The 18,738-nt window shown below is 38.6% G+C and overlaps 1 protein-coding gene across 1 annotated transcript in view; it reads right to left on the bottom strand.

Annotated features, from left to right (window-relative positions):
• LOC127946442 (vascular endothelial growth factor receptor 1-like) overlaps nt 1–18,738 on the bottom strand; it is a 29,994-nt gene that overhangs the window by 2,841 nt on the left and 8,415 nt on the right. Inside the window, 19 exon segments of the mRNA XM_052543025.1 lie at nt 471–585; nt 1,104–1,125; nt 1,127–1,183; nt 1,774–1,885; nt 2,007–2,111; nt 2,194–2,329; nt 2,423–2,529; nt 3,616–3,747; nt 3,830–3,976; nt 5,461–5,766; nt 6,407–6,515; nt 7,854–7,974; nt 12,383–12,530; nt 12,711–12,880; nt 12,991–13,108; nt 13,323–13,494; nt 14,721–14,857; nt 14,957–15,119; nt 17,736–17,860. Of these exon segments, the coding sequence (XP_052398985.1) occupies nt 471–585; nt 1,104–1,125; nt 1,127–1,183; nt 1,774–1,885; nt 2,007–2,111; nt 2,194–2,329; nt 2,423–2,529; nt 3,616–3,747; nt 3,830–3,976; nt 5,461–5,766; nt 6,407–6,515; nt 7,854–7,974; nt 12,383–12,530; nt 12,711–12,880; nt 12,991–13,108; nt 13,323–13,494; nt 14,721–14,857; nt 14,957–15,119; nt 17,736–17,860 (2,502 nt within the window).

Genomic DNA, 18,738 nt, shown 5'->3' with positions numbered 1-18,738 from the left:
TTTAATGTTTCTGAAAGAATGATTTATGCATTTATTTTAGAAAATAATACAATTAATATACAAGTATTTTTACCATTTAAAATTTTACAATTTAAAGATTTTCTAATTAATTTTTTTTTATAAAATGTAATTTGTTTTCTGGGTTTGGCAAATATGAATTTTTCACATTACTTCAGTCTTCAGTGTCACATGATCGTTCAGAATTCATTCTACATGCTGATTTGATATGCTGCCCTCCCCCCCAATAAAAAAGAAGAAGAAGAAAAAGAAGAAAAAAAAAAAAAAATATATATATATATATATATATATATATATATATGTATGTATGTATGTATGTAGACTATCCCCTTCATGTATTTTTGCTTCTAAATAAATCATTATTGTACTAGTTGGAGATACTGTTCTACAAGTTTTATGGTTCATTGCATATTAATAAATGAAATGACATCATGCATGTGATGTAAGCTCACCTCTGTCCTCCTCTGAGATCTCTCCTTTCTGTTCACTAAACCCTGAACTGGCATTGCTCTGGCTGCTGGACACACTGGACAATCGTCCTTTATATCCCTCCTCTTCTGTGTTCACCTGAGGCAGACACACACAACAATGAACAGCCATTCAGTGGGAACACATCTAGTGAATAATGAACAGTTCAACATATCACTGTGTGTTAAATAAAAGGTGTATTTCATACATTAGCACTATGCCCCACTGATCTTGGATCAGCACTCAATGACTATCACAGAAACACAATGCTCTTTGTACGAAGCTTTTGCAGAGGTCATTCAAGGATGTAAGCAGCTTTAGAAGTGGTCACACTGAGGGAAGTATGACTCTCTTATCTTGATGAACACTGGTCTGTTTATTTCAGAAGGAAATAAGAGAAGTCTATAAACTTGACATCAGACATATATAGAGTCCGCAAACCCACAGTTGCCTGCTTAAAATACTGTGACATTCATTAGACTTTCTGAATGACATTCTGCAAAACTAATAAAAGACTGTATTTTAGAAATAGTTGATGACGGACTGTAAAAAAATAAATGAAATGAAACTGTTGAAGTGAAAATTAACTAGATAGATAGATAGATAGATAGACTAACCCTATTCAACAGGAACACCTCTCAAGTATGCAGACAGCTTGCTGAACTCACAGTATTCAACTATGACCATACGAGGCCCTGAAAAAAAATCATACAAATTTAAAAATACAGAACAACACCCTATATGTTGTTCAAAAGTTTCGATTTTTTCCCCCTATGCTATTTAAGCAAAAATACAGTAAAAACATTAATATTGTAAGATAATATAACAATTTATAGCTGTTTTCTATTTTAATAAATTATTAAATGTTTTCATAATCATTACTCCAGTCTCCCACGTCACATGGTCTTTCAGAAATCATTCTAACATTCAGAAATATTTCTTATTATTATCATTGTTGAAAAAAACTGTGCTGCTTAATAAAAAAAATGTGGAAAACAGTAATCTTTTTTTTTTTTTTTTTGGATTCTTTGATAAATAGAAAGGTAAAGAAATAGCATTTAAAAAATACATAAACCTTTTGTAACATTATACATGTCTTTACTGTCACTTTTGATCAATTTGATGTATCTTTGCTGAATAAAAAGCATTCATTTCCTAAAAAAACAAACAAAAAACATGCTGACCCCAAGATTTTGAATGGTAGTCTACATATTAGGTTTTAAATATCACTTTTATAGTCGGCATACAGTTAAGCCAAACACTGAGGGTTTACAGATAAAATAATCTCCTGTTCTGGTACATGCACCAAGAAGATTGACCACATTGAGGTCATGACCAATATGATTGAGGATCTTCAGTTATGTAATCAGAGCCTTGTGTTCACTGGGCATAGCGCCATCTGCAGGAACAAGATAGACATAGCTCCTGACACTAAGTGATGTATATTTGCTTAATAGGCTTGTTATTACACAACATGTAATTTTAAGGTCCTTGAGCAGTTTTAATATTTAAAAACATACCTTTAAGCATTTTGACAGCCACTGTGGTGCAGCTGGCTGAATTGCAAATGCCGAAAGCTGAGGACTGCATTACTCACCCAAATGCCCCTCGCCCAAGGGGCTTTTCTGGAGAACAGGACAATATAGAACATATCAGTATATCAAATAACAGAATCAATACAACTTATAAAGCACATACACAACTGACCTAGTTTAAGGCGGTCACGTGGAAACTCCCATTGGGCGGGATCATACTGTAACCTGTCACAGTGCTCAACCAGAGGCTCCTCCCCTGGATGCAGGATGATTGGCAGGTACTCTGCTTTGCCATTAGTGGAGTTTGGCTGAGAATGACACACATAATATAGATATATATTACATGGTACTGTAGTATAAGCAGTTTCTATTGGTCTTCATGCGTGGTGATTTGCTCTCACCTGTTTGAGTTTGTGAATCAGCAGTGTGAGAAGCAGCCAGAAGAGGGTGGCCACCACGCACGTACACGCTAGAGTTGGGATCTCCAGAAAAAGGGACTCAGGTGAACCTATGGGATAAATAAATAAGTGTTGTCACATAATATGTGTCTTTAAAGACAGAAATAAAAAGAGAGGGATCAGTGGGACATATCCCGGATCACATTTGTCCCCATGAGCATGACAACTCCCTATAGGTCATGAGTAATGCATTAGCCTCTATAGAAACAGCTAAACAAATGAACCTATAGGTAAACAGTTTAAGGGTTGAAAAGCCAAGGCCATCTGTGGGAAATGAAAATGGGAGACAGTTTCCTTCCTGACCTATCGGATGAGAACAGCGTGAACGTCTCCTCTCAGCACCGTTTTTAGAAGCATCCGACATACAAGTTTTATTGTGAGTAAAAAAGATTTGAGAGAAAGAGAACGAAAACTAATACCAACACGAATCTATGTAAAAGGAATATTCATGCATGCATTAAAAGTTTAAAAGTCTGGGGTCCGATGCACGAGGGCTGCATTATCATCATCATCATTATTATTTTTTTTATATAGTAAAAATTGCATTATTGTGAAATATTATTACAATTTTAAAGTAACTGTTTTTATTTTAATGTATTTTTAAATATAATTTATTTTCAGAAGCCATTACTCTAGTCACATGATCCATAAGAATTCATTCTAATATGCCGATTTGCTGCCCAAGTGACATTTCTTATTGTTATCAATGTTGAACACAGTTGTGCGGCTTAATATTGTTTTTGTGTGGAAATTGTGTTTTTTTTCCCCCTGGATTCTTTGATGAATACAGAGTCCAAAAGAGCAGCGTTTATTTGAAAAATATTTTTTCGTAACAATTTACTGACACTTTTGATCTAATAAAATGTATCGCTGCAGGATAAAATAATAATAAAAATATCTTACTGACCCCAGTCTATACAGTATACAGTGTATATACAGTAAATGTTGATTTAACTGTGATTTTCATTGTTTACCAGCTGCTAAATTAATACTGTTCTGTTTTAGAACAAAAATTATTTATTAATTAATTACTATTTAATGTACACTTGCCATAAAGATAACAGAGTTAAAATAATAATAGAACAAAATAAAATGTATTCTCAGGTCTTGAGACAAAGGACAAAGCAGTAGCTTACTTTGAACCCAATTGTGGGCGGAGCTCTCCACAGACCCTCTTTCACTGGTGGCCTCACAGGTATAAAGTCCCTGGCCTTCAACTGAAATACGGTAGATGTGAAGAGTCCCTTCCTCTGGAAACAGCATAATTCCTGTCAATAAATGAAACGTGCAACATATTCAAATACAGATACTTCAAATAATTTATCAAAAAGTACACAATGCTTGTCTCACCAGACACCTGCTGCAGCTTCCTTTGGTCCTTATACCATGTGATCTGGGGGTATGGAATTCCTCGAGCGGGGCAGCGAAGAGTGACTGAGTTGCTAACGTTAACAATGTGATCGCTCAGATTTCGCAGCAGCACCGGTGCCTGTAGAACTGTACAGTGTGAGACAAAAAGGGCTCAAGTCAGGGGTCATTACGCATGACGTTTCATGTCCACTGAAGCAGTTTAATCAAAAAGATCAAAAACACCCCTAGGGAGAGTGACGGAAATCACAGCAGTCACATGAGGCACTTAGCAATACACATCCGCCTTATAAAGCAGCTGAGTGATTTACGTGTGACGTGGTTTGTTATTGTTATAGAAGTGTGAATAGGCCGCTAGTTGTATTTCTTTCATTTCAGATTGAGGCCTGGAATGTTTGAATTGCAGCCATTGGATTTGTGCCATTCAGAAAAATCCCTCTGTTTGTCTTAATGACACATTCAGCATTTCATGGACTCAACTGATATTTCCGGGTTAGCCAGCCAAGGACGCTTTCTATTGCTTAAGCTGTTGAAAGTTTTACAATGAAGTGTCAAATTTATGTAGATTAATATTAAAGAATCACAGCTTAATTAGTGTAGAATAAACTCACTTTGCATGAAAAAAAAAACCTATTAAAAAACCAAGGGGTCCTTCATATGAACAACCATTACATAAACTCTTGAAAAAGAGAAGACTTACTCCTGCTTCAGATATTTTAATCCTGGACACAATTGATTATTGTCCCTTTCCTCGTTCTGTGACAGTGGCTGATTGGCTGATTGTTCTTTGGCCATGTGAAGCAGCCTGTAAATGTGGCAAAGTGGGAAGTGCCATTGTGTGTTCTTCCTCCTGACTAGATCTCATTCCCACAACAAAGAGGTTATGCTTCACACAGCCTTGAAGAGAAGGGCTACAGGAAGCTCTGGGACCCAGTTCCCAAGAACCCCTTTTGCTCTGACTTTCTCCCTCTCTTTTTGTTTCGCTTTCCGCCTCTGTCTCTAAATGTGTGGGTGTCTGCATGCACATCCTTATGTGACTTAAAGTAAGTATCTGTTGTCTCTGTGTTCTGACCTGCAGTATACTGGTTTTTCTGATATGCTTGCATTTCTAAGCATATTCAGTTGTACAGATGATGCAGCAATATACTATATGTCCATCAATATATGTTCAGAATATAAAACTATTGTTTAATAATGTTTATAACAATGACATTTTAAGAGTTTCACACCCTATTTCGTACCCCATCAAAGTGCCAAAGATCACTCGCTTGTTTGTCTTATTGAAACGGTATGCTTTTCTTGTTGATGCTGAGTAACTCTGATGCCGAAGCTGTTATTGCACATCCAAAAATGTCCTATAAGTATGTGCATGAAAAAAATAGACTATACATATAATATGCATATAAAGTGCATATTTAATTCTATGGAAAACAGAAGCCAGGAATATTCACATTGTGTTCCATGCAACAAAGAAAGTCATACAGGTCTGGAACAACAGAAGGGTGAGTAAATGAATGACAGAATGTTCATGTTTGAATAAACAAACCCTTTAAGGACAGCATGAATATGTGTGTGTGTGTGTGTGTTGAACACAATGACTCTTAAAGACACACCTGTGATCTCCACTGCTGTATCTAGGTGTGTATGTTCTCCTGTAAGCAGGTGTGTGGTGGAACAGCGGTACATTCCCGAATCCTGTGCAGTCACATTCCTCAGCAGAAGGTACAGAGTGTGAGAGAACTGCCCTTCTGTGAGCACCCCTGCGACAACTGAAGCTCCCTCTGATGTTGAGGATTGATTTGTTAATCTATACCATGACAGGTCTGAATAGAGGTGCCTATTGGCTATACAGACCAGACGGAGGTCCCCTCCCTCTCTGGGTTCTTCCTCCAAAGATGCGATAAGGCCTCCTTTGACATCTGTGATAGTGGACAAAAAACGTTTCAGTTTCCACTTCCTGTACATAAACCCTCGATACAGTGAGACAGAATACATGCAGACCTCATGGCAACAACAGAGTTTTGTTTGAGGCTATTAAACAGAAAAAAAAACAGCATAGAGAAACCAGTTTGGAGTGCTGATCACGCAGCATTTTTTTTGTAAACTTTGATGACAATGTTGAATAGCCATTGTCAGTACAAGCAGCAATAAGACGTTAGTGTAAAGGCGCGCTATTTACATTAGCTATTTGAAATTTCCTGTGGAAACCGCTCTAGGGTTTCCTGATGGAAGATCATGTTTATCTTTCCCGAACACCACCAATGTTCTCCAAATAATGCACTGCACGAGGAGGCAGAATGATAAGAGCCACAGGTTCCTGTTCACTCCTCCACCCTGTCGCTATGACAACAGCCAGGATGGGCTACATCCACTGTGGCCCAAATTAGCACAGCTTGAAAGCAAACCCTCGAAAACAAGGATACGAAGGAAGGCGGGATTAGAGGAGAATGGGAAGGAGTGAGAGAGAGGGAGTATGAGAGAAAACGATATGGAGCACATTGTAAAATATGGGGTTGAGATTTACGCATCTTTTAAAATGTAGTTATATATACAAAGTACCTGTGACATAGAAATGGATGTCTAGTTCATCTTTGCCCATTAAGTTTGATGCAACACAGCGATAGATGCCAGATATCAATGCTTCGCCAACTGTCAGAATTCCTACAGTCTGTGGAAGAAAAAGAAACAACAACTCTCGCATGCAAGCAGAGATCCACACCAACACAGCTAGAAGGAACCCTTAAGACCCCTTACACATTCTGTAATTTCCTCAAGTAGGACATGTTCCTGCATTAACTTCCATTGTTTGTCCAGGAAATACATTCTCATTAAGAAATCATAGCTGTAACACAATCGCAAACTTTAATAAATAAGAATGTTATTCAAGCCCCTACCTCAAGTCCTATGCACATACCCATAATCAGTTTTGGCTAATAATAATGTTGTTCCAAGACCAATGATGCTGATCCAGGGATATGTTGGGTAAATGGTAAAAATTTTCTGAGAACCCAAAACTCATATGAGGTAATTTCCTTTAGCCACAGATGAGTATGTTTAGGAGTAACCAAGATATCGCCACATAGGTTCAATTGTTCCCTCCATTTTCTTATACAAGGATGTCTGAATAGTTATCAAACTGATACTGTTTAAGATCCATTACCAAATGGGATAGAATAATCAATTTGAATCCACTACATCAATATGTGTCCTCATGGGGTTTGGGGAACGAATTCTAAGAGCTTTATCCTTGCCATTGTATTCTGTTCCCCCCATGTTTCTTAAAGAAAGAGGTTGTAATATTTATCAAACTGATATTAGTTAACATCCATCCTTATATGGCATATAATCAACATTTCTCTCCACAGGGAAAGGGGAACAGATTCTGACTCCTGGATTGCTCGCCATCATATTATTTACCCCTTTTATGATGAGGTTTTAATATTTATCAAACGGATACTGGTTAAGACCCATTCCCATATGGGATAGAATCCACAAAATTAAAGCCACCACATCAACATGCCTCTCCACCGGGATGGGGAAACTTATTTTGACTGCGTTATCGCTCGCCGTTAGATTCTGTTCCCTCCATGTTTCTTATAGAAGGAGGTTCTAATATTCACCAAACTGACACTGAGACAGTTTTTTTTATTTATTAATTACTTCACTTATTGTAATACTCTTTTATTGTTTGTTATTGTTGTTCCAGCAACAACAAAGTTTGCGATTCAGATACAAGAATGGAGATGGAGATGGAGTATTCTGGTAATAAATAATTTAATGTTGTTGCAGTAATCAGAGAGGAAGGACACCTGTTTAACCACATAAAGAACTAGAACCGGAACTTGACTGCTGTTATCTGAAAACATTTGGTGGCGCACATAATTCCACAGAACTGCGTGCAGATGCATTCGTGTGAATCCAGGGGGAGTACTTTTGCGTTCGTGTGCCCTCTTGTGTATTCATTTCATCTGTCCCCTATGATCAGTCCACCTACTCGAACACTCACCTTATTCTTCCCTTCTAACACTTCCTGTCTGTGGCTCATGGTCAGGATGGGATTGTGGGTGGACGTGACTTCTGTCTTCTTGCGGACTGCAGTCCAGGACGAAGGAGGAGGTTTCTCGCATCTTAGAGAGAGGGAGACAGAGGACGAGAAAGAGGAAGAGAGAATGACAGCACTTCTCAGTTCACAAGTGTCGAAGCTGTGATGTCACAAGACAGATGTGTGGTGCAGCTGCAGTCCAAAAGAGGAAGACCGGAATCTTCCGATCACTGGTCTCTTGGGAATTCATTTTTTACTATAGTCATCTTATGGAATTTTTTTCTTTGGAATTCATTTTCAGTGTGTGTGTGTCATCTTGACACTCTTTGGGTTGTTCCATAATTAGCAGTGTGTGGGGCTCGGATGTGCTCCCATGCTTCCGAAATTCCAACCTCTCATCCATTTTACACACCACCTTAGGCATTTATCCCATTATCTTATCAATGCCAATTATTTGAGGTCTCTAATCTTTGGAGCAAGGTTCTGATGGGCCATGTTGATGGGTATTTGTCCGTGACTGTGTGCCCACCGCCCTGTTACCCCTCCCTGGCTTTGACGACTCTCTCTGATTGCTCTTCCTATTTGGCTTGGACAGTGAGTTTTCTATCCTCATATGTCCCACCCTGATCATGACAACGGCACTTCTCAAACACACAGTGCACTCTCCCACGGCTCTCCGGGAACAGTCGCTCAGTCGTACACACACACACACACACTGAGAGAGACAGAAACTTTAAATGTTTTACCACAAACATCCCCACTCATTCTGCATTCACACCTTCATCCATACCCGGTGTGCCCGTGTACAGTATTACGAACTGACTTCAGTGGGTCATTATGAAATCTACTCTGTTTTATTGTCTAGAAAAGCATCGAACAAGAAACAGTTTATTATAGTCTGCCAATATTTCAGCTACATCTTTGCCAGCAGCTAGGACTTCACATATGCATTTTTTTTGTAGAACCAAACAGACCATGTTGTACAAATAATTTCAAGCAAATTTAATGCAAAAAAAAAAAATACATTTGATATAAACACATACATTAGATATTAAAAATACATTTTTTTTTTTATCAGCGTTCTTACACATTTGGCAATTACTGAGATTTACCATAAGTAAGTTAGTTGTATAAAATTATTAAATATTAGAATCATATATTACTCATAGACAATCTGTATAAAAAGGGACGAATCACATTGGGAGAGACCCGTAGAGTAGAAACAATCACACAAATACTCACTCGACACACACAAACACTTGCATACAAACAGGCAGGATCTTTACTTTCAGCACAAAATAAAGCAACTGTAATACACAGCATCACTGTGAAGTGGAAGAGTTTGCCATAAGATGACACATGGGATGACACAGAGCATTTACGGTCCATCAGAACTCCTACACAGCAGGCATTCTGGGCCAGGTCCAGTCTGGAAAAACAAAAAAACAAAAACAAGAAATCCAAACAGCGAGCCTCGGTTTTCTCGGCCATCCTTGGCTCACGTCAAGACAGTAGATAGAAGTTATTTTCATCGTGTACAATCTGAACTCACAGCTTTTATGGATGTTAGAACTACAAATGATGGTCTGAGTTTTGGAGATGGAGGCTTGGTTCATACATCCTTTATAGTACCACTCAAGAACACAAAAAGCAAAGCAGCACCAGGCAGTGTATGGATGGGGATCATGCTCAGAAAGAAGAAGAGCAGAAAAAAACTGTATCTGAACAACAACAACAAAAAAAAAAGAGGAATAAATTAGAATTTAGTTCCAGGGGTGCAGAGTTATCAGCCTCTCCATCCACTCCTGAGTGAGCCCAGCTGTTCTTGATCGTCATGAGATGGCGTGCTTTTAGTGATGTCTCTGGGGTGGCTGGATAAGGAAGGCCACTGGCAGTTGTAGGGTTATTTGTGAGTGTGGCAAGACAGGTGAGGTGGATTGTGGGGGATCAGTAAAGTGGGGTGGAGGGTGTTTGTGTGGGATTGGGGACTCAAGAATAGATCAAGCTTCTGAGGAAGCGGACTGTGCCACGTTTGAAGACGGAGGGACAATCACGCTGCTGGGAAGTTGTCTCGCATCGGGGAGGAAGCCAAACAACGAGAGGAAAAGCGCTCTGATTTTTCGCACAGGAAGCCCGTCTGCGCCTCCTGCCTGGTTGAGATAAGAGTGCTGCTGTTCCCATGGCTGAGCTCAAGCCCATCCAGCCGCTATCAGGCCGGCCCGGCCCACAACTCCTCCTCCTCCACAGCGTCAGGCCAGCCGCGCCGGACTGCTAGAAAGAATAAGGGCCTGAGTCAGGGTCCAGCCAGTCAAGACCTCTCAACAGAATGTACATACAATACCTTTCAATGATCAAGCTTAACATAGTGCTTTCATTTATTTTTATCATATATACCTTTTGAAATTTAGTTGATGCAATGACGAGTGTCTCAGCAAAATCAATATGCAAATGATCAAATAAATTATGTCAGTTCGGCAGACCCGGATAGAATCTAAAGGCATTTTTTGCACCCATTTTAGTTTAAAAAAAACTCCCCCAGAATGAATTTAAACAAAAGAAATATGTTTTAAAATAAGTGTTCTAGAGACATATTGCTAATTGAAAGCATAAATATTTTAGTTTTTATTTGTTAATAGAATGTCAAAGCATTAAATGTTGTTCCAAACTTAGAATTATTATTATTAACTTTCGCTAAAACCATAATTTTTTTTTTTTTATGAAATAAAAAAAAAACATGAACTGAAATTAAATAAAATACAAGATAACAAACTCATTATATTTGAACTAGTTTCCATGGGAACTTTTCTAATTTTTGTTTTGTTTAAACTGAAGCTCCAAAATAACTGAAACTTAATGAGACTACATAGACATTAAACAAACAAACAATAAATAAATAAAAACAACAGAAAATACAACAAAAAACGAAAACTTTCAAATTAAACTAAAAACAGAAAATATGTAAATGAAATGTAATTCAAAATGTTAACAGATATTTAAATAGTGTATGAATGATTTGAAAATAAACCCTGTCTCTAAGATTAACTTTCTTCTGCAGAACACAAAATGCATTATTTTAAAGATTGTAATAATTAGCAATTTTGGGTCAACTGTCACTTTAAGATTGGATGAAGGATAGCTGGCCCATACAGGGACTTTGTTGCATTATTCCAGCCAACGACAATGTACTTTTCAGTCATTTTTCATTTTTAGTTCTTTTAGGAAGCACTCAAAAAATAGGCCAGGAAAATATTACCAAATATAAGATGGCACTACAATAAGGGGAAGCATGACCTAAAAATGTCTAAATTTGGAGTAGAAATGGCAGTGTCAAACTGTAGCGTTTGTGGATTTCATTTTTAAAAAGTCTCAGTGTGTGTCTATATGGGAGTAAGTCAGGAATGTATGTGGAGGGGTGTTTCTGTGAGATGATCTCCTCTGAGTAATGCTCGCTAAATTTTTTCTCATGAGAACGGTGGATATGTGGTGTGTCAGACATTGAATAAGGCATGGCAGGATGCGTCTGAGCAATCACAATAATAAACATCCAGCATTCTGCACAGGAAGTTCATTAAATCATAGTGTTTGATTTAGAAATGAACAAATCGTGCTTGTAAGCACGGAACTGGCTTCTTTTGAAGTGCTTTTTTCTGCACTTTCAACTCGGGAGTTAAATTCAGTTCTGTGACTGCACACATTCACACAAATGCGGACACATACACCCGAGCGTCTGCATCCACACAAAAATGAATAGAGACACACAGATGAAAGGCCTTCTCAAGCATCTGTTCTACAGGCTAAGAGGAAACCCTGTCTGAACACATGCTGAATTAGACAAAACAGGTCTCTATTCACAAACACACACACATACACATACATACATGTGTGTGTGTGTGTGTCTGTAAATATAGACATGTCTCCACTCATATGTGCATTCATTCTAAAAAAAGCACATCAAACCCACTGTGACCAGGTACAGTGTGAAATAACTGAACTCTTTAAAATGGTTTCAGGACATTACGCAATGACGGAGAGAGGATATCTAACTTAGTCTAGTGTGGGAAATCCAAACCTAGCAAAATTGCATTGTCTCGCGTGTGTTTTTTCACCTGGATCAAATGCTAAATTAAAAGTGACTGAATTTTTGGCCCTAACCCAGTATTCTTCACCGTATCCCTTTCCTCCGTCCCCAAAGTGCAACGAGGACACGATTAGTCAGTCATTGGGGAAATGTTTTCGAATTTAAAAATGCTTGTAATGCTTTCACTTTTTAAAAGATGATAGTGGGAAATAAACTGAGATTTTAAAGAGCTTGCATAAGCCCGAAAGAAACAAGCGGACCATAACCTTCCTAAAACAGGGTCTATGCTATAACTAATGTTTTATGTATGTTATGTAAGGTTATGTATTTGATCGGCATTTCAAAGTGCATTTACCGCTGCCTTATTTCATATTTGGCAAACATTTGTGTGTTTCTGATTGGATAGTGAACTTACAGGCCTTTCGGAGGGCACGGATGCCAGAGCCACTGGATTTTAGGAGGTGGGACACCGTGAGAGGTGCAATGCAGGGCTTGTCTACTGCCTCGCTGGACAGTCCCAGGTTGCTGAGAGGAAACTGTCTTTTCTCCAATCTGTGGTTTCACTGTAAATAGGTTTTGACAAAAGAGAAAAAGCAATGAGGGCACAATGTTATAGTTCCCATATAATAATAATAATTACTATTTTGTGGAAAAAATGTTTTTTTTAGAATTTTTTTGTTTTGTTTTAAAACAGTTCTACTGTATAGCATTAAAAGATAAAAACTCTTTATGCTAAGCCTCACCATTTACCACCAATGTGAGTGTGAGGTTCTGGAAAAGTCCATACTGCTGGATGCCAGTAAGGATGGTGTAGATTCCTGCATCCTCTTCAGCGACATCCCGAATGACCAGAGAAAATCTGTCTACATGGTAACGGGAACACTGCTCGGCGGCAACCATCCCATCCTTCAACCTAAGCAACAGATTTGATTATTGAGATTTTTTCTATTTAGCCAGTATGTTGTTTCTGTTCACAATTACATCTATTTAGAACCTCAACTATATAGTCACAGGAAATTTTACCAGATGACTTCAGGTGCAGGGAAAGCCTTTAGTTTTGGAGTAAGACGGAAAGATTTCTGTCCTGCAGAAGCCTGAACCACAGGGCCATCTCTGTGCTTGAGTCGAATGAAAGGCTGGTCTGGAAAAAACATACAAGAGAAAGACAATCAAAAAACACACGTGTGGGTGACTGAGAGATAAAAAGCTGTAAATAGTGAATTAAGAGTTCATTAGAGGTGGAAAGAAGCACAAAAGTTGGGGAAATAAACATTCCAGCAGTTTGCTATGGTGTGTATAAATCTGTAATGTACTATCGTTTCAGAGCAAATTTGGAAACTGATTCTAAAACTCACCATAGACAATAACTGTGGCATTTGTTTCTCGCTTGGATGGACCACTTGTTACATGACATTTGTAAAGTCCTCTATCTGCTGTGCTCAGGCTGGGGATGGTGAGGACACTGTAGAACAGCATGTTGGTTCTGCTCCTTGATATGCGTCTGATGATATTGGCAGATCCATTAGCCTGAAGTGAAAACAAGCAGAGCAAGTTGTGTCACAAACACTCATTTTGGTTCATAAAGGAAAAATATAAGCAACATGGCTTTTAAAGGAACAGCTGTTCATTCAATGGCCATTTAAAACATTTAATTATGAAAGGGAATGTCTGTAAAAAAATGCCTTATTAGTGCACAGTAATTTCATTGTAATTAAGATGTAATTTAAAATTACTCTTGTTGCCAAAATGAAAAATAAGTTTGCTGTTTAATAGCTCAGGAGGCTAAAAGGTGTAAGTTATGTTGTTCCTCTGAAGTATCACAGCAATATAAAAATTGAAAATAGAAGAAAATTAGACATATATATTATATATATATATATATGTCACCTTGGATCACAAAACGAGTCTTAATAAGTCGCTGGGGTATATTTGTAGCAATAGCCAAAAATACATTGTATGGGTCAAAATGATAGATTTTTATTTTATGCAAAAACTCATTAGGATATTTACTAAAGATCATGGTCCATGAGGATATTTAGTAAATTTCCTACCATACATATATTAAAACATTATTTTTGATTAGTAATATGCATTGCTAAGAATTCATTTGGACAACTTCAAAGGCGATTTTCTCAATTTTTTTATTTTAATTGCACCCTCAGATTCCAGATTTTCAAATAGTTGTATCTCGGTCAAATATTGTCCGATCCTAATAAACCATACATTAATGGAAAGTTTATGTATTCAGCTTTCAGATCTCAATTTAGCAATATTTACACTTATAACTGGTTTTGTTGTCCAGTGTCACATATATACACATATTACATTTCTATTAAATATTAATAGAATAGTTTTGATGGCAGACTTTGATATATTAGCAAATCTGAGCACAATTTGTGATTCTGGAGTTTGTTCTGAAACTCCAGAGGAGACAAATATTTAATTGCTGTCTTTTTCTCTGTGATGCAGGAGACTTAAGGAGACTTGAGCAAAAGTCTCCATTTGCATTCTATGAGATACTAAACAAGCTAATTCATGATCTTCTTTATAATGTTGTTTGCTGTGGAACTAATACATTTAGTAGCTATGCATCAAGATGAGTTAATTCATCTGAAAAAAACATTGTCCAGCTCATTCTACTGGAAATAAACTGATATCACAACATAGCTCATTGATTCTGAATATTCTTAACCGAATTAAGATTTTAGAAATGTCAGGTCATAAATCACATGTGCATACTGTGTAAAACCTACCTTTTGAGGGTACGTCCAGCTAATGGACACCCTGGCGTTCCACTCAGCTGTAACGGTGCAGTTCAGTGCTAACATCTGGCCCTGTAACATGTGGACCAAACCCGTGCTGTTCAAATACACATCCAGGATTTTATTCACTGCGAAAAGAAGGAAATGGATGCAATTTTTGAAACGAAAATTTAGGCCCCAGTTTTTGGTTCACCAGTAAGTTAATCAAAGAAACCATTAGCGCTTACCTGGCCTGTGAGTCAAGAACCTGTTGCTATATTTGACTCCATTGACAATAGTTTCACAGGAGAATAGCCCGATGTAGAAGAATGTGGGACTACGAATAGTGAAACCGTGCTTGCTATTCCAGATGATGTTTCTATAATCAGGAGCTATCGGGTGGAAAGGAAACTGAAAATGAAAGAAAAATGCTAATTAAAAAAACAACAAGATTTTGCATTTCTTTTAGGTAACCTACAATAGAGATTCACTTTGTAAGACACATTTTAAAAACAAACTTGCACTTTCAGCTTAAATCTCATTTGGCCAGCGCACGTAAGGACTCGTGAGGGGTTCAACAGTGCACCGTCCTTCAGAAATTCTTGGAGAGCGGTGTTATGATTTTGTTTACTTCCATATTCAATGGAGGAAATGTTTACAGGCTTAGATGTGACACTGTGGAAGTGTCCTGCCCTTTCTCAGGGGATCAGGTGAATGCTTTCCTCCCAGTGTGAGCTGCTCAAAATCTCCTTGTTTCTAGAAAGCACTACTGCATTAGGTAAGGCATTCGATAAGCCCTTCACCTTCCTTGAAAGTGTTTCTAAGTATGGACACTTTTGGCCATGTTGACTTCAACTCTTTTTAAACACATTTTCCAATAACAATGATCAACAGTGAACATAACAATTCTGTCATTTTTCTAAAGCACCGTGAACATTTCCACCACACTGTCACTGTCATTTCCGCCACATCTCAAATGATGCATTGTGTAACAGCATTCTGTGCTGGAAATACAGGGGAAATGATTTTGGAAAAAGATGCTGGAATCCTTTGGGTTGCTAATGGTAATTCCACAGCTAGCAGTCAGTCTATCCTAAATATCCTAAAGTTAGACTAGTAAGTTATTATTTAAACTATGAACAATTGTTTTCTTTGATTGAAATAAAGCCGAAATAAAATAAAACAAAATATATTGTACATGTAATGGGTTTAAGTTGAAGTTTTAAAACTACCAAAACTAAAACTAATCCCACCAAGTCTTCAAGTCTTAGGTAACCAACATTTTATTAACATCCCTCCCTATGTTCAATGTGTAAGAGGGGAGAGCAAGGATGTGGAAACGTGACTCCAGTCCATCTCCTCACATCCTGTTACTACAGGATATAGACATCGCGGCTAGGCCCTCAGGTCAGCTACTTTCACAGCTTCAGTGAGAGCCTATGTATTGTCCCCTATGTGTAAGGTGCAAGATTAAAGATCCACTGCCAAGTGCAGAGTCCTCTCAGGAAAAAAACACTCCAGTGTGTGACAGTCCAAATTTGAGAAGGTTAGAGAGAGCTCGTATTTATAGCCCATTTGCCTTTTGAATAGAAATTAAACGTGGTGCTTTTTTGAGCAAGAAGGGAGGATAGGGACGTCATATCACTAGCATATCCTAAAACACTTTCCATCCTGTATGCATGGAGCCAAAGGCAGCACGACGGGGACTGGTCAACTTGTTCTTTTCCGTTTCCTCTTCTCATCTGAAATTCATCCTGAAATGCTTGCGTTTTTTTTAACCCCTCTCGACACTTTTGTAATCATATTTAGACTCGACCTGTGTCTCCAGGGATTTAGTAGTGTATCTAATCATGTCATAAATGCACAGCAAGCCATCTTTTAAATCATCGGATAAAGCTTCGTTCCTCAAATCACTGTCCTTGCCTTCAGCTGTGGAAGACATCAGCCTGCGTGAGGTGGTCTTAGCGTCATCTCCTTTGCTTTGTGCAATGCCAACAAGAAAAGGAAGATGTGGGCGCCACTCACTCTGAGCATCAGCTTAAACGATCCATGTCGTGCTGAGCCAAAAAGACTACTGTATATCCTCTCCACATGCCCTCACGAACACACATACATCCGAACTGGCACAAAGAGATGCATACTTGCCCTTATAACCTGGTGTGATTGTGAGATAAGGACAGGGAGAGTGACTTATTTATGAATGAGTGCAATGAGAGGATGCACTTTGTGTATGGCAGTGGAAGCCATAGACAATAGCAATTGGCACGAATATCTGAGTACAGAAGTAATTAACACTAATGATCTATCTTTTTGTGATTATTTGCAATAACGATTCATCACACGTCAACTTGCTCTAACATCACACAAATGCAACATTAATTCACTGCAGCGACCGCATTTGCATTTCATCAATGCATTTACTGTAGCAAGTGCGTATGAGCACATACACTGTATTTACTGTAGAGACTGCGTGCACACATAAATGCACATTCTTCCCTTTAAACTGCCAAACCGAGCTGAATTGAACAGAATGTAGTGTCTTTGGAGAGGCTCTTGTAATATAGTGATTTTAACACCATTAAAACATGTAGGCCTAAGTAAAGAACATCAGTCAAGCCAGAGGTTATGAAAATAACAGTGCACGCTTTTTAAAATAATCACGACCTGCGTCACAAATGACACACTATACACTATGAACTTAAGCACTTTGTACTGAACTGTTTATTATATAAATTATATAAGGTTATTTTGTCATTCATAATCATTGTCTGATAGCTCCTTCCAAGCCACTACGTAATTAAAGTTTGAGTGCATGAAGTGTCATTTGACAATTTGTTTGTTCCCATTATTTAAGAGCATCATCTGGATATTTATGGCCCTGCCCATTGGCTTCATTGGTCTATAATCCTGCATATTCACATGTTGTGCTCAGTGCTGAGAAACAAATATTTTTTCCTTGGACAGAGGGAAAGCTGATGTGTCATAGAGTATTAAATTGACTGGTTGACTCACAGTTGAGACACTCACCTTAACCAATGAGACTTTGGCATCCGGGTTTGTGACTCTGCAGGGGAAGACCAATGGCTCTCCCTCCTTCATGTACACCACTTCTGGGATCTCCGACTGCACCTTTACAAATGGCCGCTGGCTATCTGAAACGCCAATGCTAAGGTTAGGAGCAGATCGACACTGCATAAAAACAGTTTAGAGTAAGCAATAAAAATATCAAACACTCTCTCTCTCTCTCTCTCTCTCTCTCTGTTGCTTTCTTGGTTGCACTTTCGCCCCAGTTGCAATATTCTTGTGGCAATGAAAGGCTTTGGGTGTTGCTCGCCCCATTGTTTGGTGCTCTGGTGTTATTAAAGGAACGGAAAAAAAATATCTGAACATTTTAACAAAAGTACCCCAAGGACTGCTGGATGCTTCCTTGTCGTGCTTTGATTCAGTATAAAGGACGAAGGGTGAGGCTAAATAGACATGGCCACAAGAGCGATTGATGGTCCTCAGGGGCCTTGTTGGCTAACCGGGGCTGCACCTAATGACCTGGGGCACCTCTTAGCCTTCCTTAATGCCTGACCAGGGAGGATCCGAGCCTCTTCTGCCCCGGCATGCCCTCAAGGTGCCCACTCCCATGTACAGACACGCATCCCAACAAATATACACAAGGAGACATCGCATCCTTTACCCTTGTCTCCAAGTCCACCCCCCCCCCAACCAGAGTAGCACAGGATATGGACAGCCGGGCTGAAGGACATAGATAAGACTGGGTACCCTGGGAAAGGCTGCCCAAGAGCTGAGCCTTTCAACAGCTGGGGCTATTTCTGTCCTCTCGAGGTAGCACGTAAATGAAAGTTCTAGTTTAAATTTAGTCAAAAGTGAGAGAGGACAGCCTATGGTATGAGCAAAAAACAAAAAATGCCTGTGCAAAACCATGCCAGATGCTCACTTAGTCGGATGTGTTGCCTCGAGAAAAAAATGGTGTTTAGGTATTATTTGCTTCCTTAGACTTCCTGTTTAGCCTTAAGCAACA

The sequence above is a fragment of the Carassius gibelio genome, chromosome A24 (genome assembly GCF_023724105.1).
Source record: "Carassius gibelio isolate Cgi1373 ecotype wild population from Czech Republic chromosome A24, carGib1.2-hapl.c, whole genome shotgun sequence".
Classification (NCBI taxonomy): Eukaryota; Metazoa; Chordata; class Actinopteri; order Cypriniformes; family Cyprinidae; genus Carassius; species Carassius gibelio.
Note: the sequence above shows the minus strand (reverse complement) of the source record. Positions and strands in the feature narration are given on the sequence as shown.